The sequence below is a fragment of the Calonectris borealis genome, chromosome 1 (assembly GCF_964195595.1).
Source record: "Calonectris borealis chromosome 1, bCalBor7.hap1.2, whole genome shotgun sequence".
In the NCBI taxonomy this organism is placed as follows: domain Eukaryota; kingdom Metazoa; phylum Chordata; class Aves; order Procellariiformes; family Procellariidae; genus Calonectris; species Calonectris borealis.
Window position 1 is genome coordinate 78,383,414 of NC_134312.1, and position 24,234 is coordinate 78,407,647.

Below are 24,234 nucleotides of genomic sequence, written 5' to 3' on the forward strand. Positions count from 1 at the left end.
ATGGCATCTGTGTAGCGTTACAGGTGATTTAATAGAGCATCTTCAGTAAGTGAGAGGCTTCACCAACATTCTGTAATACTTCTTGGAGCAATCCAATATGAGTTACAGCCACTGTACTGATGTGTACCCTATTAAAGCCATTAGGGTTGAAGGTTACTTTAATACATGCAGCTTTTATGAATTATTGGTAGATGTTCCTAGTGCAATTCTAGGCTATTGGAATATCACCATCATCACATATTGTGGCACAAATGGGAGTCATTACTCCAAACAGACAAGTATTGAATGAGCATAGAGATCGCTGTATTGCGTGTTATCTCCGAAGATGTTACTCGAGCTGAGCAGTATGACCATGGCATTAGGGGCCTCATCATTTTGAAAGATCAGTGTTACCTTTTTTTTTCCCTTGAGTTTTTGAGGATGCCAAGCTGAACCCCAGAGCCAGAGTCTTCTAGAGCTTTTTTTTTTTCTTTTTTTTCTTTCCCTGCCACCTCAGTCTCCCTTTCCCTGACCCTCACCTTAGCTCTGATTTCTCCACATCATGACTTTCAGCAGCAGCAGGCTGGCCTTTTTACTCCTAGGGCCTGATTGAAAATCCACTGAAAGCAGTTTTCCCCTCAGCCTTGGCAAGCTCTGGATCAGGCCCCTCATGTTGTCTCCAAGCCTGGGTTGAACAGTGATAATGGTGTAAGTAGTAACAGATGATCCTATGCTATAGCTCATGGAGCAGGGCAATAAACTCCTCTCTCATTTGCAGGAGAAAAATGGAGCTGAGGTCTCCCTCAGTTTGGAACAATGAATCTTCTTTTTTATTTGTGTTTATTACAAAGCATCTCTTGAGCTCCAATCCTCTTGTTCACATATTAAAAAAACAAAAAAAAAAAAAAAGGAGAAGAAAAAGAACATACAAAGAATCATCTTACTAGACTAGGGTTAACTAGTGTTTCAGTAGTTATGATTACTGTTGGGACTTCTTTAGTCCCTGTGAATAAGTGCAGTACAAATGGGCGTGCGTATTTCCTTTGCTTCTCTAGTTCTTCAGCACATCTCAAAGCCAGATAGCTTGGTATCTATGCTTTGTTAGAAATCCTTACCCCTGCTTTTTGGAAACCTGTCTATTTTTATGCATAGTACAAAATAATTTTTTACAGAAGGAATTAGCCTCTGCCTCTCTGTACCAAATGGTGTAGTTAACATATTGGTTGTTTCTGTTGTGTTTAACTTGAATATACATTTCACTTTTAATAAAGCCTGTTAAGTTTCAGTGGATTATGGTGAATGGTTCACAGCTCCTGCTTCACATCCCCACGGACTAGCATTTTCTATTTCTTTTTCTCTCCCCCCTTTGCAACTTTTTGTTACTTTAGGTGGTTACAGTGCTCAGACATGAAAAAAAACCCTAATAAACAAAATAGTGTTTTCCTTGTTCTGAGTTTTAACATGACTTAAATACTTAAAAAAGAAAAAAATTGTGAAATTCATATACTGCATTATGTTTGTATTATTATTCCCAGCTCTTAGGACAAAAACATTCTTTAAAATGAAAGAATACTTTTCCAGTTAAGGTTAATGTAGCTTTTTATATATGATACACTTTTAAAGGGTAGAAAATATACACATTTTGGAGATAATAATAAGAATTTAAACTTTTTTGTGTGTATAAAGAGGACTCTAATGGTCTATTTCTAAAGGCAGATTTTTTTTTCCTGTCAAACTGTTGATTTATTTTCTGAGGAGGTTTTAATGTGAATGCAGACATAAAGAAATGTAAAACTAGTACACACGTTTCTGATTCCTCTTTGTCTTTGAGAAGCCCAGCCGCTAGTGGCATTTTTCATCCTTGTGAAATGCATTTTTGGTACAAATTACGTTAAAAATAAAAATGAGACAATAAAGCTTTCATGTGGCTGTTTATAGCATAGAAAGATACTGAGAAACTGTGAGTGGAAAGCATTCCGAAATACTTAGTAAGAGTTTTTCTCTAACACTTATTAGCTACTGGCACATAAATCTGGCTGAAATCAATACTTAATATATTCTCTCTGCCCTAGTGTGTCTTGTGTGGTGGTCAAGGCATATGAAATATGCAGGTGCTTAGAAGGCAAAATATTCTTGAAGTACTTTTGAAAGTGGCACTAATAATGTTATAGATAAAACTTAATTCTACCGTACTAAAACTTGCATGATAAAAAGAGATGGATGATGTACAGGGGGTGGTGCACCTTATAAGAACGTTAATTTTTCTCTTTACATGTGCCTTTTCTTCTCTTAAGCCACCAAGACACTTGTGTGTTACTGTGTCTGTTTAATGTTATTCCTGGCAGTTTCTAGAAAATATTCGTCTGAATAGTGTAGAAACATAGTGACAGTAATTATCCCAGAATCTGTGTTCATTTGGATATGTACTTAGGATCAGCTCTTTGAACCTTACCACAGTTTGGAAAAAACTTGGAAGAAAACCCCCCAGACAAAACCAAAAAAACCCTGGAACAAGATCGATTGACCTTGTGTTGCTCATTTCAGTGCAGAGTAGATTTTAATTCTAGGATCTAGTCCAGAATCTACTGAAGTTGGGGGAAGGATGCCTATTGATTTTACTGGGCTTTTGGGCAGACTTTTACACCTTTGCTTGGCCTCTAACTGGAGTATATGTTGGATGGACATTTGGCTGCCTTGCCTATTGCAAGTTCAGAAGGTTAAAGGATTTCAAGGAAACAGTGGATTTGGAGGGAGGTGAGATGGAGATTTGTTTGGACTTTGCTGCCTTTATGGAAAGTAATGAGTCTGCTCTCAGAAAGCGTTCACGTGGGGTGTTAATGTGGAGTAGCTGTCAACGCACTTGTTAGTGTACTGAAACTTTGACTTTGCCATTCGGACAACCTTGAAGTAAAAGACAAGAAGCTGTAGATGGATACAACAAGCAGATTGTGGAGTGTAGGAAATGAGGAGACAATACCAGCAGTCGTGAATAGCAAGGTCACAGCTTGCCAGCTGTCCAGTCATTGTCGAGATTTTTGTGAGCATCACAGCAGATAATAATCTTAAGGAGGATGTGAAGGTAGCTTTGAGGTATTAAAGGGTTGCCTTTCCCACACGTGACAAAGGGTAATGAGCAAGAAACCAATCTGAAACTGCAACAAATGGTGATAAATGTGTTTTTGTCAAACTGAGCTAAAATTCAACCCTTCAATAATGTATCAGAGACAAAAAGTTTTCTTTGTTCATTAGCACTTAAGCATTCTTGCTTGCTCCTTTAGAACTGCAGAAAGATGAAGCGGAAGATACACAGTCGGAACAGGAGGAAACATTTATGTCTCCACCACTCGAGGATCCTGAGTTAAATATCAATCACCCTTACTATGATGTTGCGAGACATGGCATCATCCAGTTAGCAGGTATGTTTGGAAAAATACTATGGCTTCACGCTTACTAGACCCCTTACCACATTTTTCTTACTGTACTCCTCAAGGTGATGCACAGGAATCATGTTGGTGCTTTCAGCCTTCATCCTGAAAAGCAGCTGAATAGTAATATGTGAACTCAGTGCTTTTCTACAGATGAATTATGAGCCAAATATTTGAGCTTAATCTTGCTTTAAAATATAACTGCAGCAATATATTATAATCTAAGGCCTAACTGTGGCTGTAACAGATCTGTACTTTATTTGTGATAAGCTGTTTTGTTTTCTGAATAACCTGAAGTGTTGTGTAGCCACATGTAATCATTTTTCTAGTCTGCCCTGGAAAGGGCATGCAACTGTGAAGAGATATGGGTCACTGTATAAAAACTAATAAAAGGCAAAAAGGAAATTGTTGACGTAAATGTTAACTGCATTTATCACCTGACTTTCTGTTGTGACATGGAGAAGAACTATGGGTACATAGAATATTTGAGTATGGGATCATTTAACAGTTACAGTTAATTATTTTTAAAACATTCTGGCAATGTATAAGACAGGCAGGCATATTTATGATATAAAAGCACCTCTTTAAAGTATGCATTGCATATTTTTTCCCTTTTGGCTTATTTTTGGCATCAATGTGCTTGTTAAAATAGCATTAATAATCAATCCTGAACTAAAGAAATGTATACAATAAGAAACAAACAGCAGTATTTAACACTGCTTATCTTAATGAAGTCTAAGATTGTGTTATATTGTGCCCACTTTTTGTAGCTTATACTTCAGTGAGCCTAGATTATGATTTTTCAGGAAAGTGATGAACTCGGGTTGTACATATGTACGTTCCTGAATTTGAGCCATGAACAGGGTGTCATCCAGGTGAATATGAACTTCAGCAAAACCAGTCCTCTAGTGAGGTATGATTGACCAGGGCAGTGAAATCCGTGGTAGTTTGACTTCTGACTATAATGAGAGGAGAAATTTACCCATAGTAACTTCTCTCCTTGAAGCTAGTTATACACAGGATAATAATTACCTTTTACCTTCTTCAAAACTAACCCCCCAACATAAGACTCCAGTCCATAAACACGGGAATAACAGATTCACATTCTTGCGATTCAAAACCTACTACCTGCTAACCCACTAGGATGTTTCTCACTCAGGCACCAGTTTTGGGATGGGGGAAATACCAAGATAGAAAAGTTATTAATGAAGCCATTGAAGTCAAACTGACAAAGTGTGAAGTAGACGTGTTAACAGACACACTGGATACACCAGAGTCACTGTAACTGTCCACCTGAGAACCTCTCCCATCTGCTGTGCTACATGATAATCTCTTTTAAAAAAGAGATCTTCAAGACTTTTTTTTTTTTTCCTCCTGCTGGTATACTCAATATCAAATTGTGATGGGCCATGCATTTACTGCTTCAACTTCAATCATGCACAGCTATTTAGTAAATGTTATTGCTCCTCATTCTTCAATCACTCAAAGCTGCCCTGGAAGTCATAAACACTTGATGTTTGTCTGGTTTAGCTGGTGTTAATTCTAAAGGGTCCTTGTGTGTTTATTTTCCTTGGAGGAACCATCGTCTTTTTTGCAGCTATGGGCAGAGCTACTGGGTGATGAGCTGAAACCCCTCAGTCTGTGCTTAGACTAAGCTCCTCTTCTCCATCCTTCCATAACTGGGGGAAAAGGGGTCAAGTTGGCAAGCTTGTTGGTCAGTCAAGGAGAACTTACTAAGACGTTCCCTGCTGAATTTAAATAAATAAATAAATAAAAGTTTACTTACTACCAAGGCGAACAAAAGCTGTAACTTTCATAGTCTCAGAAGGACTCTGTCATTTGAGTCGGAAGAGTTAAAAAGGTAGGGGAACTCAAAAAAGGGGAAAATTTTGGAATGAGAAAATGAAATATACTGGAACAGCTCCTTTTAAAAATTCATGCTTGTACCGATGAAAACACGTGGTGGGGACAGAATGATAACCAGCCTGCCCCTTCCTGAGCAGTCCTGCCTGGCTTCATCTTATGCATATGCCTTATTCCTATGCTAGAGAATGGGAATGAGTTTCACTACAGTGGAGTGAAAGCCACAGTGTTTTTTGAGGAGACCTACCTGTAGCTTCCATAGTTTCATCTTGGAACTTGCTCCGTATTTAAACCAGGAGTTTAAATTCACTGGATCAAATGGAGGTATTCACAAAATGAATCTTGGCTGAAATGTTGGATTATCTCTGATGGTTTTGTCCTTAATATTGCAGTCTTTTGTAGGAAATACAATAGCCATTGTTTAAGCTCAGAAAAGAGTTACTTTAGCTGCCATTTTAGTCAGAAATATATGATGGGATTTTGCCTGTCTACTGGACAATTTAAATGCGAAGCACAAGCCAGGAGTCGTGCTTCAGACGGCGGTCTGCACCCTCTAAAGCAGCTCTGATGGTGGGATGTAAGAGGAGAACGCAGAGGTGTGCATATGAATGCAGAACACAGGGAAGGTGAAATATGCTCTGAAGACATGCTTCACCTCCGCAAAACAAGACCTCCCTATCCCCAGTATTAACTGGCGTGGAGTCAGATTTGAATGTTTTCTGGATTTAGATTCAAGTGAGGAAAGGATGAGTTCTTCAGATCTCCTTCCCATCTTGGAAAAGGCCAGTCCCTTTTGAAACAAATAATTTTTAAATTATTTGTACCTAGTTTGTAATGGTTTTAATCTCTTGAATAAGACAAAGTATAATTTCAGTGTTTGGAATGGCTGTTTTAAAGCAATTCTGAAAGCTGTTCCTTCACTTTTAATACTGTGATTGAAAGACAATGAGATATATTGTTTGAAATGATGGAAGAAAAAGAAAGAATTTAGGTGAAAATATTTGCAGTAATTTATCCGTCTCTTACAGTGATCTAGTTCCCAACAGTTAATTTAAAAAAAAAATCTAAAATTCCTTCCTGCTTCTCACAAATTAAAATGGCTTATGTCTGCTTTCCATAACAATACCTTTGACTATATGCAAAGGAGATTTTTTGAGCTGTATTCATACAGTGTGAAAATACAATTAATTAAATAAGAATAGAGGACATTTTAAAAAGATGTAAGCTTTAATAATTGTTTATTAATTACAGACTGATTTATGTCACAAATACCAGTGTGCAGCTGACTACTCTAAGCATATGTAAATGGAACAGTGCTGCAGTGCTGGTTCTTTTTATTTCTATTTTGAAGGAGAAATTTCAATCTGTTGCCTAAAAAGAAACTGAAGATTATTTTTCTTTGTGGCAAAAAGGAAGGGACATATAAGCATATATGATGCATAAAGCTTCCTTATTTTCTGTAGTTTGCTTCTACAATATGATTGCTGACAATCTTCTACAATATGATTGCAGTACCTTTTTTTGAATATGTGCTTATTTGGTAGGACTCTCTCTCTATGCTTGTGTTTTCATTAACTGCCAGTGACATCCTTTTATGTGTTAGACAAAACTTTTTGATGGAATCAAAGTCCATCATTGTTTTAAATCTATATTTCCCTTCTTAGCCTTTTATTGCTTTTCTAGTTACATTTGAAGATTTCAGGTATCCAGCCTGGGTCTTTGTAGAGGTTGGCCATATTTTTCCTCAAGATCCAGTCGATTTCATGCTCCTTTCTGATTTTGAGCCAGTGCATTAGAAACTGATTAGAGTAGTATTGTGTAGATCAGACTGTGAAAGGTAAAGTTGTAATTTAGTTTTTGTAACATGTAAGGAGAATCTGTAGTGAATTACCGAATAAGCCTAAGACACAAGTCCTAATAATTTTCAGTCCATCTCGGTGACAGCTTTGCTACTTGCAGTACCTTCAGGAGCAGATCTGTGGTCTGTAAATTGCAGTGCCACAGGAAAGAACTGGGTTTAAAGATGATTTTTTTTTCTTAAAAGATTTACTTTTTTCTTTTTTTTTATTTCCAAAGGGTATTCCTGAAAATCAGTATCTCTGACATTATTTCATGAGTACCCTTTTGGGGAAAAAAACAAATCAACTGGAGAGACCTAAGACTTGGACACTTTTCAAGAAGGAAGCTGAAGGCTCTGGTTCATAACCTTTGCAGCACAAGAGCAGATTTTAATGTGGGCTTTGCACTTTACAAAGCATGTTCTAACCATTTGGGTGTTGTCGTGTTTTTCTCTCAATTGCTATGAGAGTACCTCCAAAATAAAAGTTGATATCAATTAAAAGTATTTTCTGCTCTAGTGAAGAGGGAACCTGCCTGATTGATAGAAACATGGGTTCAAATCCTTGAGGCAGGAATTGAACTTGGGTTTTCCAAATTCTACACCAGTTTTCCTCTTGCTTCTTCAACTATTTTCTTCTCAGAATATGAAAGGAAATAAATCCTTATTTGCCACATTCCTCGCTTTGAACATCAGACTGTAAGTTATAGTGTCTTTTTAAAAGACAAAACTGAGTTAATTATATCAAAATATATGGACGTGCTTTCCTGTTGAATCTGAGAAAATATAACAGGTGTGCTTTAAACATCATTCAGTAGAGCAGCAGGCTTGCTAAAATAAATGATGGCTCAAAGTGCCAAATTCAAATGTGAATGTGAACTCAATTTTAGGTTCGTGTATCCTGACAATATACCACAAGTCATTCTACACCCGAATATACCTTATTGAAAAGAAAAGTCTAGCACTATTTCCCCTTCACCAAGTAAATGTGAATTACATTCCCTTTCTGTTTGACTATTCTGCTGTTTCTTTGCTTTCCTTAAATTTTCTTTTATGCTTTCTGTGAATTATCAAAATACTTAGTTTTGCGTCATTGAAAGCAGTTTTGATTTTCAGTGCCCCTTTTAAGACCAGAGCATTGCTCTAGTCCAGAGAGTCAGCCAGATAGAACTGTTCTGACAGTAGAGAGGTTAGCTTGAGGAACGGCTTTAACTCACCCTTATTTCAACTTAATTTACATACTTTAAGAGGAGCACAGAAGAAATGTAAATAATTAATTACATCAAAAAGCAAGCTGTCCCTTTGCTTTCAGCTGATCTGAAAAAAACGTGCTATGGCAAAGTATTTTTGTTAGACAAAATTTAAAAGAAAAATTGCTCATGGAGGAATCTTTGATGGGGAATCTTTGCTTTCTGAGGGGAATGAACAAGGTTCCTGATGTAGGAAATCTCCTGAACGTTCTCGTATAGTCATTCCTATTTGAAAGACACCTGAGCAGGTACTTGATTTTAATTACAATTTTAGCACTTTCCAGAATTAGCCAGGTGCAGTACACGTGCAATCCTCTCACAGAAAGTTGATTTCTAAATGAACAGGTAGACATGAGTGGAATCCAGAGGAATGAATGCAAAAAGGGACCTTTGTGAAATCAAAACGAATTGACTTTTGGAATTAGAGTTGGTGTCATTCACCGTATTTCCTTGGTGGATCCGGTCTCTGTCCCAAAAGATAAACATTACAGTGGAGATTTTAATACTTCATCTTTAAGCTGTCTAATATCCATTGTAATGTATTTTCATACGATCAGCCGAGGTGATCAATGCCAGGAGAAAGAGGACTCAAATCTCTACAGCTAAAGGTGTAAGCTTCTCCTGCTAGCGTTGAGACTCAACTGTGTTACCTTGGCCGTCTGACTAAGAAGTTTGCCATTACGGATGGGCAGAGACCCATAGCGGGTTAGTTGTGGGTGTATTTACTGTCCATTACTCAGCCTAGGCAAAACACAGAAGTTTCATGATGGCTTTTTTGCAACCCCATATTTCCCTGAGGCGTAGAGAGTGGAAGGCGGCTTGGAGGCAGTTTGTCTCACCATTTAACATAGTGTATTTGAGGTTTAGGCTCATTTTCTGTAGCTTAAATTCTATGAAAGAAACAAATACGTGAGCAAGTGTTCTCACTGTTGTGGCAAGTCCCCTGGATTTTGACCCTGCTTCTACTCCCGTTGAAACCAATGGCAAAACTTCTGTTGACTTTAGACTCTTGCTTTGCTGTAATGTGATAATGACAAGCTTCAGTGAAGTAAACCGATATTTCACTTTTCACTTATAAAATAGTAATGTTTAGTATCATCAGAACAAAAGCTCTTAACAAGTCATGCTAAAATTACAGCATTCAAAAGATCTCATTTGCAAATTGGAATGAGCCATATCATTAGAAGAAAAACTTTTCATTTGCAAGAAGTTAGGAAGTGCTGTGCCATCCAAATTCTTAATTAAAAGTAGAACAATCCCTTTTCCCAGTTGCCCTACCCTGCGTCTTACTGTAACTTTTTTTTCCCTACTGCAAAGTTTGATATCAAAAGTGAAGTACGATTCATGTCTGTTTCAGTGAAATCCAGACAAATAAAACCCCAGCAGATAGCTTGTATTTTAATGTGCATAAATCTCATTCTGGACAGCGCGCTCTGCACACCCCTCTTTACTCACCGAGCGCAGAGGAGGCGGCTGGCGTCGCTGTGCTGTGCTCCCAGGAGCGGCTCTGCGGCCAGCACAGCTGATGATCCTGAGGCTGCCCGGGGATCCGTCCGCACAATAGCAAGTGCCTGATCCAAAGGCGGGAGCCTCCTGCCCATGGGCGAGGGAAGTCTATCAGCCCTTTTCTGCGCATGAGGGTAGAATCTGAGCCAGTGACCTTTAAAAAGGCATGGCTAGGTGGCTAGAGGGGTGCGAGTGCCCAAGCAGTTAAGGCACTCAGTCTTTGGGAATGCCTCCTGAATATTTGGAGCTCAAAACCAGTGCAGAAAGATACGGGGAGGAGCACATTTTCCAGGGAGGGTAGAACACGTTATCAGCTTTCGTCTGAAAGTGTTTGGTGACGTTAGCCTATGAAATAAAGTAGGTTAATACGACACTACATTTTTGACCTGAAAGCGAAACGTCAAGGAGCAAAGCTGATATTGCACTTCTTTTTTGCTCTGTCCCCTGTAGAGAATGAGGCATCTTTCAGCTCTAACTTGTTTAAGTCCAATTAGTAGGCAAATACAGGTTTTGTGGGATAAAAATATACTCTGTTCTAAAAAATCTTGAAATTACAGTCTTTGTTGAATGTGCAGATAACTGCCGCTCCCCCCTTTACCCTTCAAACTGCACTTTCCCGTGTTTGGGTAAAAATTCTATCCTCAAGGTCATGGGATTCAAACTGTGTTGAACTGGGAAGCAAATGCTCTAGGCAATACGATGGGAATTTCCCGGGGTGCTCAGTCACAGCCCTTCTGGTGGAGGGCAAGGGAAGCCCGCTTCTGTTTTGATCAGCACTTCGTGTGTGATGTTAAAATTTGATGTTGTTCGAAACGTTATTGATGCCTGCGAAGAAAGAACAGTCTCTTCCTTTCATTAACTGTCCTCACTAAGGGGAAGCTGGCACTGCTTTAGTTAGTTTATAATAGAGTTGAGGTTCTCTGTCACCTTTTCTGGTTTGCTGTTGTTGCCTGTGTGGCACTGCGGGGTGGGAGAATGAGGTGCTCTGCTCTGCTGCTAATTTTGAGAAAGTTTCTCTGCCTCAGTTTTCCCATTATTGAAACCAGGCAATTATGTTTGTTTATGTTCTAAGTGTATCTGCAGTTTTTTTATAAAACTGGTTGTTTTTTTCTGCCTTTTAATTCAAGCAGTCGAATGTGACCGATAGTAACAACTAGTGACTCATTTAGTAATTTAACTGGGAACCTTTCTTAGATTTATTTTGCTCATAAAAATGGTTGTCTCTAACAAATAAAATATTCTACAGTGCATTGTAACACAGCAATTTTTTCACAAACAAGTCATGATTTAGAGAACTATCTTTTATTCATGTTTTAATTTAATTTTAGTACGTCATTCATATTAATGCATGTCACATTATAATGCCTGTATAAGTACTTTGAGAATATCAAATAAGACACTTAAAAATAACTTCAGGAAATAAAATTATGGTCTGTTTAAGAACAATATGCAGACATATCTGAGTACACATAATTGTGGTGTTGTGCATATTCTTCCTTTAGTGGTGCTCAAGCACCTTATTTAACACAGGAGTCAGAATTTATTTTTAATGTGGGAAGAGGCACCAGGCCTTGTGGGATGAAAAAACACCTTTGAGAAATATAATAAAAATAAGAGGTCAGCCAAAAAGGAACAGGAAGAAAGAACCAGCCAACAGAGAAAGCTGTGTTTTGGAAGTCAAAACTGCAGGACTAAAGTGATAATTGCCAAAAGTCAAGTTGAGTTAGATCTTTAAAGGATGTTAAAGCAAATAGCGAAAGGGTCTTTGGTTCTATAAATAAAAAGAGAAGGAGAGAAATGATCTTCTGTGAAATAAAGAGTGGGGTGGACATCAGAGATAATCCACCTACAGCTGTCAAACTAAATTAATATTTCATCTTGGTTTTCAGCAAAGACAATGATGTTGATATTATTCAGAAATCTTTTAAGTCCTGTATGTGATGTTCATCTGCAATTTATTATCTAAGTCTTGTCACCCATGTTTAGGAAAGATGCATTCAGATTGGAGCAGTGTAGAAAATAGGTTGGGGAAGGGAAACTCTTAAAAGAGGTAGAAGATTTAACTTGTTTATAAGCAGTAAAATGCAGGCTGAGAGGGGGTGTGATTACTGGCTAGAGAGTCCTTTGGGCTGGTAAACAGTCCAGAAGGAGAAGCGCTGCTTCAGCTGAGTGTGTCTTTGTCACACGAACAAATTGGTACAAACTTGTTATGATTTCTAGAATTGAGAAAGCAAGTTGCTAGCTGTCAAAACAGTGAGCAGGAGGAGCAAGAAACAGAAACACCTAACTGTTTTTTAAGATAGTGCTCAACAAATCAATAGAAGGATTATGTGGTGCAGTTCCTGGTCATAACACAGGCTTGGAATTGATAATGCAGAAGATGTCTGCCAGTCCTTGTTCATACATGAACAGTCATTAGGTCTTAATCTCTCCTTCTTCCCTCCCTTTTCTCCTTCCACACCTAAACTGCAGTGGGTTTAAAAAGATGCTGTCCCATTGTGACCTCTGTAATTACTGTTGAGCACAATTAGGAACTGAACAAAGCAAATGCAGGACTTTTTTTCTTAGCGTGGAATCTGTCAGGTGAGGACAGCCACCTCTTCTTGAGTTGAATGAAGGAAAGCATATTACTACGAGTGGTGGGTTTTCATGGAAAATGTGTGTTTGCAAATCTGGGAAATGTTCTGTTTGTTCAGATCAAGTAATTTGAACCAACATCAGTAATACAAATTAGAACAGCTTAAGAAGTGGTCTGAAGCTGTTCTACCCTGTTTTCTTAGAAATGCTCATATGATTTTATTTATTCATTAAGTTACTCCGTTACAGATTTAACTTCCCCCATTTTCTTTGCTTATTCATTACAGCTACTTACTTAATTAGGGATGGGAGGGGAAAAACATAATTATGAAGAACGTCTAAAAAACCGCCAATTCTTAACTTGATTGTACTCCTACTGATATCAAAGCCAAACTTTTAGTGGCAATAGAAGCAAGGATTAAATATCATTTAGTTTGAACATTGAAATTAGACCAAGAATGTCTAAAATACAAATTCAGTCTAAACATTTTCTGGGATTGTTTTAAAAGAAATGGTATCTTTCATGTAGATACATGTTAAAATCGTAACACCTCCCAGTCTTCAGTGCCGAGTTACCTTCAGTGTGCACATGACTTAACCTCTGCGCTTGGCTTTCCAGGTAATGGAACTTGGCTGTGGGGTGGGCATGGCATGGACACAAACCTTGCCTATACAGGCAGTGTGGGTGAAGCCGTCATGAGTCAAAGAGTAAATGAACTTGAGTGCAGCGATATATGCTTTTCCAGAGGGACTAAGGGATGGACACTTAGAGATCTTCAGGTTATGAAAAGCATAGGTGTATGCCCTGCTTGTTGTGTTTTAAATGGGATCTGAGTGTACCAATGCTTTTGGAAAAGAGTATCTGAGAAAGCTTAAGATGGTTAAAAAAGCAGATGCCTAAAGTGCTTGCAGGCATAGTGGTATTCTTATAAATTCCAGAAATAAGGCATGAAGAGTTTGAAAACATGCCGCTTCCAAGACTACTAGGGAAAGCCTGTTTTCTTCCATGACTGAATGCTGCAGGACTTAAATGTTCCCTGCCAGGAGCTGAGTGCTACCAACCACCTTTGAATATGACTTTCTCAGCTGAGCTTCCTCATTTGCCCAGCAGCTGCTTCATTTCACTGCAGTGGTGGCCAAATTGCTTTCTGTAGGCAACGTGATTTGGTAGTGAAGTTTCACAGTATGTTTTGAGTAACGATGGGAGATTCAGAGGTAGCCCCAAATATCAGAAGGTACAAGCCGTTCCTTCAGATCACTGAGGTCCCACTGCATAAGTAAATAAGTGTTGTCTTTACTAACTGTTTTTTTCACTAGGTGATGACAATTCTGGAAGGAAGGTGATTACCTTCAGTTGCTGCCGTATGCCCCCCTCCCATCAGCTCAATCACACCAGATTGCTGGAGTAAGTTTCTCTCAATCTCCTGCATGGACTACTTTACATTTTATATGTGAACTTCTATTAGCTTGTTTCCAGGTGAATGAGCTTTCAGGGAGGAGAAGCAGGAGGCAGGGAGTGAAATGAAAAAAGGATGTAAGACCTACTAGTGTTAATATCAAGTGAATGAGATGTGGATGAAACTGCCAGAGTTACTTCACCCGGAATCTTGACTAGAAGAAGCAATTCACTGTGTACTGAAATTAACTTGTTGTCTTGATGTTATTAACGAATTCTGATAGTATTTAAAAAAATGGAATTTATGATGAGGATCAATGAAAGAGAAATTCTAGTATTTTAATGCTCTGTGCATATGTTCTCATGAATAGCAGTGTTTGCCTTAATTTGCTATACTTCATTTCCTAAATCATTCAGCAAGAGCGTTGTTTAGATATTTACATCTTAGTGGGTTTCCTCTGTTATAAAAAGATCTGCATTACATATGGTATATTATGCTTAACATTTTTATATTATCTCACTTTGTAATGTTTGGGTTTTTTGTGTTAAAGGAGGTTGTGAATATGTAAAATCACAACGTTCTTCCTTATAAACTTGCTGCAGCAAAGTACCAGGACATGTTTCTGCCTTATAGTTTGTCACTACAAGGAGATCTCTTCTGCCGTGAAAGTCCTGTCCTTATTAAGCCTATTTGGAGTTCTTGTACAGCCTCCGTTGCCAAAATGTTTGAGCACCTTTCAACCGTCAGTACCCACCACCTTTGGAAAGGACCGAAGTGCTGTTATCTCAACTTTTCAGAAACAGAGAGAGATTGGAAGACGGGTTATTTAAGAGATGTGTTTGAGACCATGTTGCTTCATTTGTACGCTCTTCACAGCTAGGGTATTTCCACAGCCTTAAGCCAAAGCTTTGGGTGTAGCCTAGAGGGAGTGTTCGTGCCTAGGAGGAAGAGCCTCAGCAGTCAGCTCCTGCACTGATTAATAGGAAATGCAGAAGAAAGGAGTGTGACAAACCATGTGCTACCAGATCTAAGAACCCTTCCTCAGTTCTGTGAGGAGGCACCTCGATGAAACTAGGATTTCCAGCCCTCTGATTCTTCTGGACTTGAACTTACATGTTTTCCTGTATCTGAGCCCACATCAAATTCACTTGGAAAGCCTGTGCGAAGAGAGAACTGAAGGCAGGTGTCTGAATGTGAAGCTAGCAATCTAAATATGAAGTGATCTGCTTTTGAGTAGTTAGACCCAGATGTTGAGTTTTGAGGAAAAACTGCAGAGTAGGCCCAGATTGGTAGGTGTTTTGTGATGAAATTGATTTGGTAAAGCTTTTGTAATGTCCCTGCAATTCTGTTGCAGCCTTGGAACAGGTAGTTAGTTGACTGTGCAAAAATACACACAAAATTTTATGCCCACAAAACTCTCTCAATTATTGTTAGAAGTACAGGCTTTCTGGATGCAATGTGCCAAGGAATTTACATGCTGTAAAATAAAACATGAGGCACTCTGTATGTAAGAATATCTGTTTAGATATATTGTAATTTCAAACTCTTTTTGAAGAGGTCTTGAATGACTGTTACTACTTCTTTCATTAAAATACCCTTAATACTTAAGTCAGGGATCAAAACAGCATTATATTAATTGCAGTGGCAGTCCTTGTCCCAGGCTGTTCACAGTCTAAGATTTACAGAATGCTGAGGGAATAAGCAGATAAATGAGACTGTGGGCACATGTGGGCACGTAACAGTGAAGTTACGTGCTTTTCCATGCAAAGGTGGATAGTCAAAGTGGCCTTGGTACTTGCAAATAGCCATAGCCTAATAAACGGCACATGGAACTATCTATTTTATTGAATGAAAATCGCTTACGTACAATTAAGAGCAATAGCTGGGGCTCTGTCGCAGAATAATAAGATAGCATTGAGAATGACATGAGAAAGTTGAAACCTGACACAGCAAGAGATGAGGCCAGATTGTACTCCTCCATCATTGCTTTATTTGAATCATTGAGCTGTGTAATAGGCCATACAGTGTTCTCAATTGTAGGAGAAAGGGAAGAGAAAAGCATCTTAAACTATACCGTTAAAAAATGAACACACAGAAATCTGCTTATAAAACATGCAGTATTATTTCAAGATGGGATAAGTAGTATACTTCTTTAAATTAGTTTTAAGGGAAATGATCTATGAACACAGTCCCCACAATACAAACAAGGGAAAGGCAAATACATTCAAGAAAAGAGTTTACAGTAACAAGTTGTAATTGGCAGTAATTAGGGCTAATGGATTTTTCAAGAATTTAAAAAGTTTTAAATTGAGAGGAAAACCCAAGATTTATTCTTTATTATTTTGAGAAGTCAAAATGACATTGTTTGCTTGGCTGAAAGGAAGGAATTTACAAAGACCAGAAGAAAGCAAAACAGAAGTCACTGTCAGTTAAAATGCATCTTTTTTAAAAATTTCGTGGAAAACACAGTACCATATTGTCTTCATCTTTTAGTGATTCATGAGCACCATAGTTTTTGTAACTAAATACGTTCTTTCAAGTTTCAGGCTTTGCAGTGATGTGGAATTATTGGCAACACTGTCGCTAGAGCAAGATGAACTTGTTAGATAAATACATTGAAGGAAACGTGAATTTGCATTCAGTAGCATTCTGAGCAAAAATAGCACATTTTCTTTCTCAGTTACTGCTTTAAAAGTCTCATCCAGTAAACTGTCTTAAAACTAAAATGTTATCTTTCTCCTCAGGTACTTAAAGTATACTCTGGACCAGTATGTAGAGAACGATTATACAGTTGTCTACTTTCACTATGGCCTGAAGAGTCTGAATAAACCATCTCTGAAATGGCTACAAACAGCCTACAAAGAATTTGACAGGAAGTATGTCTCCAAAATATTTGGTTTACTCTTAGGGTTGTGTAATGTCTGTAACTAACTTCCATGAAGGAAGCGGATCTTTATTGATCTGCCTGCAGCTGACTGAGTTCATTTTGCCATTGCAAATTCTTGTAACGATACTGATGCTGTTGGTTCTCTTGCAAGTGTCTTCTGTGCAGTACTAAGGAATGCTGCAGTGGTTTTCCAAAGGTATAAAAAGCCTTGGGACAAAACCAAGAGCCTTTGCCTTTTCTGTGCACTGTTTGACAAGATGCCTGCAACACCTTTTTAGTCATCATTCTTGTCATCATTCACAGTTGTGTTTGAACCTTTGATCATCCCAAGGCTAGGTTGCATACAAAAAAGGAAAGATTAGTTTTTAACAGTCCGTGTCTCACAACCCTTGTGGTGTTCGCTGGTTGGCCTATGTAAAGCCCCCGAAGGGGCTGCTGTGCTCGTATATGCCTGACCTTTGGAGTAACAATGGCTATGGCTCCTGGCTTCATGTTTTAGTTGGTTAGGGTGCTGTTGAGGCCAAAGCTCCTAGATAAATAGCATTTGAATAGTGGCAACTAAAGTTCTGATGTTTATTTTCTGAAAATGCACGCTTGCTAGTGGAGCTGGAAGTTCCTGCTGAAGTCAGTTAGTCTTGTTTGCAAGTTGCTACTTGATCTACTTGTTTGTAAGTTGGCCTCAAGAGGGCAACGTGACTGAAAGCAAAGATACACACAAACGGCTCTTTCCTGGTAGTGAAAGAGTATGTGCATGTGCATTTTGGGGGATGGATCACACGTGTCTGATTTTTTTTCAATTTCGGAGCTGGAACAAGAAGCAAATCTCATAAAAGATGCCGTGAAAAACATTATTGGGAGTTTCTAGACTAGACTGGGATATAAATGCCTGAGCATTTCACAGGACTGCACACCCTGCTTTGAAAATTGAAGTTGAGATGTGCACAACACCCTTTGGTGGTCTAGTGCTAGAGCTCAGACCCTTCTGAATCTCACCGAATAACCTCCTGAAACTCTAAAACCCATTAAGCGAGAAGATGAGGTTGTACATAGCAGCCCTCAGAGCTGCAGTGGGAAGCTGTCAGCTGAAGCCTCTAACTGCTTTCATGAGATACTGCTCTCCGCTCAGCAACAGACTGAGAAAGCTTTTTGGTTTTGCTAGTAGGCTTCTGAATATGGTTAGTACAATGTATCTATTTTTTCTGGGACTGAGTAAGGGAGAAGAAAGGTAAAAGATCTCTTACATTTTGTCTTTGGTGAGAGATTTGGACGACAATACTGGTTTTTGCTGTGCACTGGCAAGTCCTGAAAATAAAGCACTGTATGGAGTTGGAAGCCTACACTACCATATTGTCTTCCTTCCAGGAGACTCCCCAGCCAAATTTACAGTTGCTCTATGGGGAGAGGCAGTATAAAGGCAATATCTGCTTCAGTTTTGTTGCCTTCTGACATGCGTATGTCTCAAGTGCAGTCGCTGTCGTTAATGCCAGAAATGTGTTTTCTCCGTTCCCCTCACTCTGACCCAGAAAGCAGGAGAACCAAAGAGTAACAGAGAAGCCCAGGTAGCTGGGCAAAACCAGGCAACCGTCTAGCCGTCATTTTATTCACAGTTGGGACTTCTTAGCATGCTGTCATTGAGACGCTTAAAGCAATTTTCACAGTCCAACATGTATGTTCCTCGTACTAGCCAGAGGAAAAAAAAACTTAGCACCTTTCAGACTTCTTCCATGTGTGTTTTGGGGGTCAAAGGAAAGAGAGAACAAAGGACAGTACAAGGGACGATAGTAATTAGCTAGCATCATGAAAGCAAATGTTCAACAGGAATAGTTTCAAAAAAATAGATCTTGCTTTGAAGGGTTACAGCAGAGGCTTAGTCAAGGCTTGTGGGCATTTAGTAATCTAGGAAATTATGAAGTACGTAAACGGCTTATGCCCATTGCTTCAAGGTACAAAACAAACTTAAAATGGAAACTTCAGTAAAGCAACTCAGGTGTTTTGCTTGATAGGTTTTATTGTTGATTTTGGGTTCTTATCCGCAGTGTTGCCAATTGCAGAGGGATAGTTGTTTGCTTGTGTATGATAGTGGCTTTGGGAAAACAATGCCTTTTCATTCAAAGATGTATGGGCCCAATTAAAAGCCAAAAGGAAAAACTGTTGTTATTGCTGAGTTGGTCCCTTTTTCCCCTCTTACCATAACGTGTTACAAGAAGGGTTTTCTCAGGAGTTCACAATCATTTTTTTCCATGATCAATGTTTTTCTAACAATGAATGGTGAACACCTGGGAGGGGCACTCCTTACTGGGAAGCAAACTTGGCAAAGTAATAAGCAACAATTTACATATAAAAGCAGGAGATTTCATTATGCGTTTCTCAATTTCATTTTGCAGTAGCATCGAGTAAGAGCAGAGTCTTTTTGTGCAGCCTGGTTTCCATTTCAGTTTCAGCCTACCAGAATCTATTGTTTATGTATCACTATATGACACAGTAGAATCAAGCAATGCTATAATGGAGAAGGTTTTTTTTCACACAAAGGGGACCATTCAATATAAACCAGCGTGCAGTTGGCTTCACCATTAGTAATTACTAGCAAGACAAGACAAAAGTAGTAGTAAAAATAAAAGATTAGGTGTAAATTTTACATCTGAAAATTTAGAAATTTTCTCCAACCTGAAACTCCTGTAAGCAGAAAATAAAGGGAGATGAAAGAAAGCAATTTTTTATATCACAGAATTTTTTATAGACTCTTTGTTTGCTTCTCAATTTTTTTTCAAGTTGCCTAATTTCCCTTCTGTCCCCCTGTTATTAAACCTATGAGACAGCAGACATTGGTTAGGAAGTAATAGTGTTATCTTGGCCTACTATTGTATCATCAAAACTGACCATTTTTTAAAATTGGGGTTTTTTTTCATTTTACATGCAGTTTCTTCTGAATTAGGTCTTTTTAATGTATTTGAAAAGAATGCTGTATAAAGTTCCTGTAATAATACCTCCCATTCAGTTGTAGCTATTCAGTTCTACCGTCTATGATATTCAAAAGTCTTCTAATAATTTCATTTTCTTTTCCTAGGTATAAGAAAAACCTTAAAGCACTCTATGTTGTACATCCAACCAACTTCATAAAAATTCTGTGGAATATCTTTAAACCTCTTATAAGGTACTTGGCAGTTTATTCAACAAGTTCTCCCATTTAGTTTAAGGATGGTTTGTTCTCCAATAAATTGCTTTTAAAAAGGCTTGAGGTAAAATATGTCAGGTAACAGCACAATAGCCATTTAAACTGTCTTGAACTAATGAGTAAGGTGAGCTTAAACTTGGGTATGAATAATAGGGTAGAGTTCTTTTCTTTCTAAGAAAAGGGAGTCTCAATTCATAGTAGTTTTACTGGTATGTTAAAGTAAATACCACTTTAAAACATAGTTATTCTGTGGACCATGAATGACTTTTTTGTCCTCTTTGACAGCACTTAGCACAATAGAACGGGATCTGTGACTGGAGTTACTAGGTGGTACGGTAAAGCAGATAATAAATGGTTAACCTTCGGTCTGATCTCAAGTGCTGAGATGAATAGGAATGATACTACTTGTGTGTTCAAAGTTAATGGATAAGCCCTGACGTACCCATAAAAATTTGAGGTGGAGGGTATAACGGTGAAGGTGGATGTATTTTACTGGTGCATTCTTTTTCTTTGCATGGTAAAAATTGATGCTATCTATAAGGAACCGGCAACAATGGGCAGATATTGCTAAGTGCTAGGATGGTTGGGCTTTCTTAGTTTCTGCTCCTGAACTTCTGTCACTTTCGAAGTAATTCTCACATTTTGCAAATTATATTATGAATGTTCTCAAGGCTGAAGGACAAAAACAGCTTATCTTGAGAAGCTATAATGAACCAATGAAAAATATCCGTTATAGTAACTTGCAGTTGCTTCAATGCTGACTGGTAGAAAGCTAATTAATTAGAACAGGGAAGTTTAACTTCTAGACAAATCAGAACATGTAAGAAACGTGAAAATAAAAAAGTAATTACAGCGAAAAATCATTCCAGAATATGCTGTTATTGAAACAAGATGACTGACTATAGATCTTTATTTTAACTGGCAGTAAAATAAATGCCAGAGATCTGGGATGTAGACCAACGGGGAGAAAAGTGTGACAGAAGCAGGAGGTCTGGTAGCTAATAGTACCTCAGGGATGGGCATGCATTTTTTTTTGTTCCTGATTTGCTGTAGGATGGGTATGGAGAGCTTTCTAGGAAAAAAAAAAAACCAATAAACCCAGAAAAACTCTTGATGTACATTACACCATTCAGCTGAAACCAACTTCTTTCTCAGAGGCAGCCGGGAGCTCCTTGGGAATAGCTCCAGGCACGTGGTTTTGGGACACCGACGGTTTTCAGTTTGTGCGTGTTAATGCACTCAGTGGAGCCACAGCTGGACAGCAGCTGTGCTGTTTGACTTAGAGTAATAATTGGCTGCTAATTCTTACAAAAGAAAAGTTTACAGGTACTGTTCCAAATACTCATTTGATAAGCTTAAGCATTCATATCTAGCATAGAAAATTCAAACCAGGGCTTGTCATCTTAGATTCATCATCATCTTGTCCTTCTGAACACCCTGCTTTCATCAGGATTGGCTGTTCTTGTTTGTGCTCGACTTCTACGAATGTGTACATGGATGCTTGATTGGAGTAATTTAGCAACACACTACTCTCTGTTGTTAAAATATGTGACCAACAGAAACAAAAACTGGCACTGACAAAATAATTCAAAGTATGAGTAAACTCTGAAAAGGTCCTTAAGCCAGAAGGCAGGAATTAGCTGAAGCTAGGAAAAAACCCTCTTTACTGCTTAAAATGGTTTCATTACCGAATGGTCACTTGCATTTGTGGTTTAGGTTGACTCAACTTTGGGTTTGTCAAGTAAAGGAAAATGTAAGAATGTAATTTTAAAACTGAAGTATGAAAGTGCCCATGTACAATGTGACTAAATCGTACTCTCATTGAATACTAAAACTTATTAACATTGTTAATTTACTAGAATAGTACAATTTAAAATTTGTTCACAGTACCTTTTCCTCCCAGTTTAGAATAATCTTACCTTAGCAGAACATGCTTTTATTTAAGTGTCACTATTAAACTGAAGTTCACAAAAAGAAGGGAGAAAAATCCTTTGGACTTTCTGTTTCCTAGCTTTGCTGAATTATAGCCCAGACTCATTTTTAGATAGTGTTTCCCATAAAAATCACAGCTGTAAAATAAATTTCATTATCAAGAAACATGTATTTATTTTCAGAGGTCTCTTAGTACATTTGGTACCTGTTAGTACATGGCCGAAGTTCTTTTACATGAACAATGTGTTTGCTAAGAACTGGACAAATGACAGAATTATTAGTGTGAAGAACAAAAGTAATAAGTATTTTAGCATACTTGTTTTTGAAAGTATTTAAGAAAATGTAAATACTTGAAATTTTTCAAGCTCCAGGAGTTGATTAATCTCCTTTCCAGTCCCAAAAGAGGTGAGCAAGAAGGTAATGTCTCAAGTCACATATACTTTTTTCCAAACTGCAAAAAAACTGTAAGAGCAGCACATTTTTTTGTGTGAGCTAACGGAAGCCACCCACCTGTTATCGAAATAATATACATTTAGGTGGTGGTGGTGATGTGGCATTTTTAAGGAACAGCAATAATTCCGAACTGCCCACAGCTTAGTTACAAATTATGTGCTCTGTAACATGTCCTGTATTACCAGAGGTGATTAGTTACAGAGAATTCTGTGCTAGCCCACGGCTTAGGTAAGATGTTGAAATCGCAGGCTGTTTTGGATAAAAGACACACTGAAGAGCTCTGAAGTTGTACATGCAGGGACTGATATCCATCAGTGTCCCAAAACCGCTTGCCTGTTAGCAAAATTTAGCTCATTTCAATTAAAAGCTTCTAAAATGCTGAAGTGACTTACATTCGTACCATCTCCCGCTAGAGGGAGTGTGTGTATGTGTATTGGACAATCCAGGGATAAATTCATTAATGCGAGAGAATTTTTCTCCAATTTTACTATCAAAGTAAGTTGAAGCAAAGTACACTTTTTATCATAAACACCTATTATTTTGCTTGATACTTCATTACAGGACAGGTATTTTGTGTTGTGGAAAAATATGAAATTATTTCAGACTATGTGTATAAATGTGTCACTGAACCTTATTTGAACCCCTCAGCCTGTAAGTAGTATTTCTGGCTGCAACTAGTGATACTTGGTGCTTCAAATTTGGAAATTTAGACAAACCTTATTATTCAGGATGTTTCCTAGAAGCTATCCAGCCCTTTTCAAAATAGATAAAGCTGGTGGCCCAACACTTCAAGGGTATACACTATGCATGCTTTGAAAATCTCACCTGTCGCTTACTACTTTATAGTTTGTGTCTACAGCCCGGTTATTTTGTCTTTTGGCAGGGAGGAATACCTAAATAACACAAACATGTTGTTCTGTTGGCTGTGTAACATTTTCTCCACAGTTAACAGTTCTTTTAGGGAGCTTTCTAATGCTGTGTGAAAGCTGTTTTTCAATGGCTTTTAAAGCAGTGTTTTTCATATCTATGCAAATCACAAAACATTCAGATGGAAGTCAGTTATTTTTATTCAAATCAGACTCTCAGGCATGCACTGTATATGTTTGATCATATGAAATGAAATACATCTTATGTCTCCTGCTGCTTCAATTACAGTCTATTTTTGAGTTGCATCAGCACTTACATTTTTGTAATAGAAACTAAACCCTTCATAAATGTTCCTCCCATGCTGATTTTTATACTTCTTTGTGATTTTTTTTTTTTTTTTAGCCATAAGTTTGGGAAAAAAATCACCTACTTGAACTATTTAAGTGACCTGAGAGAGCATCTGAAATACGATCAGCTAAATATCCCCCAGGAAGTCATCCGGTACGTGGCAAGTTTAAAATACCTCAAGTTGTCTCACCTTTTCTCAGGTAGAGTTGCATCCTGATCACTGTGTTCCAAGCAGAATCTAATCCTATTTCTTCAATGATTAAAAGACTAATTTACCTATTTGTGCTTGGTTGGATTTAATTCTGAAAGCTGTATTGCCATCAAAGACGTGCTGAAGTGCGTCAGGTGTTTAGAGAAGAGAACGCTATATAGTTTTCTAGAGATTCGGAACACCTCTATCTCAGTTGTGGAACGTTTTCTTAGTATAATTGCAGCTTCTGTGTGAATGTTAGCAAAACCAATCCATATGTCATTACTGCTTATGAGTATCATGTAATGTCCATGGGCAAAAATGTAATCCTGACCTCTTTGCTTGCATATTGTAACAGATTAAGTGACTTCCTTTTGCTAAGAGCATTCCCAGTCAGCAAAGTGTTGATTGATTTTAAACTCTATGGATACGTCTGTTGTTAGAGGATCCATTACTTTTATATCGTGCGTGTATGTGTGTTAGGGAGGAGTATTGGTGAGGGGGCGGGAGTGGAAAAGAAAAAGCAATGCATAGGGCTGGAATTGTCAAGT

General features: G+C 38.1%; 1 protein-coding gene across 1 annotated transcript in view; it reads left to right on the top strand.

The window, feature by feature from the left end:
* Positions 1 to 24,234, top strand: part of ARHGAP8 (Rho GTPase activating protein 8) — an 80,194-nt gene that overhangs the window by 23,066 nt on the left and 32,894 nt on the right. Inside the window, exons 3-7 of the mRNA XM_075161869.1 lie at positions 3,258 to 3,395; positions 13,755 to 13,842; positions 16,579 to 16,710; positions 19,786 to 19,872; positions 23,548 to 23,646. Coding sequence (XP_075017970.1) covers positions 3,258 to 3,395; positions 13,755 to 13,842; positions 16,579 to 16,710; positions 19,786 to 19,872; positions 23,548 to 23,646 — 544 coding nt within the window. The remainder of the gene's footprint in view (positions 1 to 3,257; positions 3,396 to 13,754; positions 13,843 to 16,578; positions 16,711 to 19,785; positions 19,873 to 23,547; positions 23,647 to 24,234) is intronic.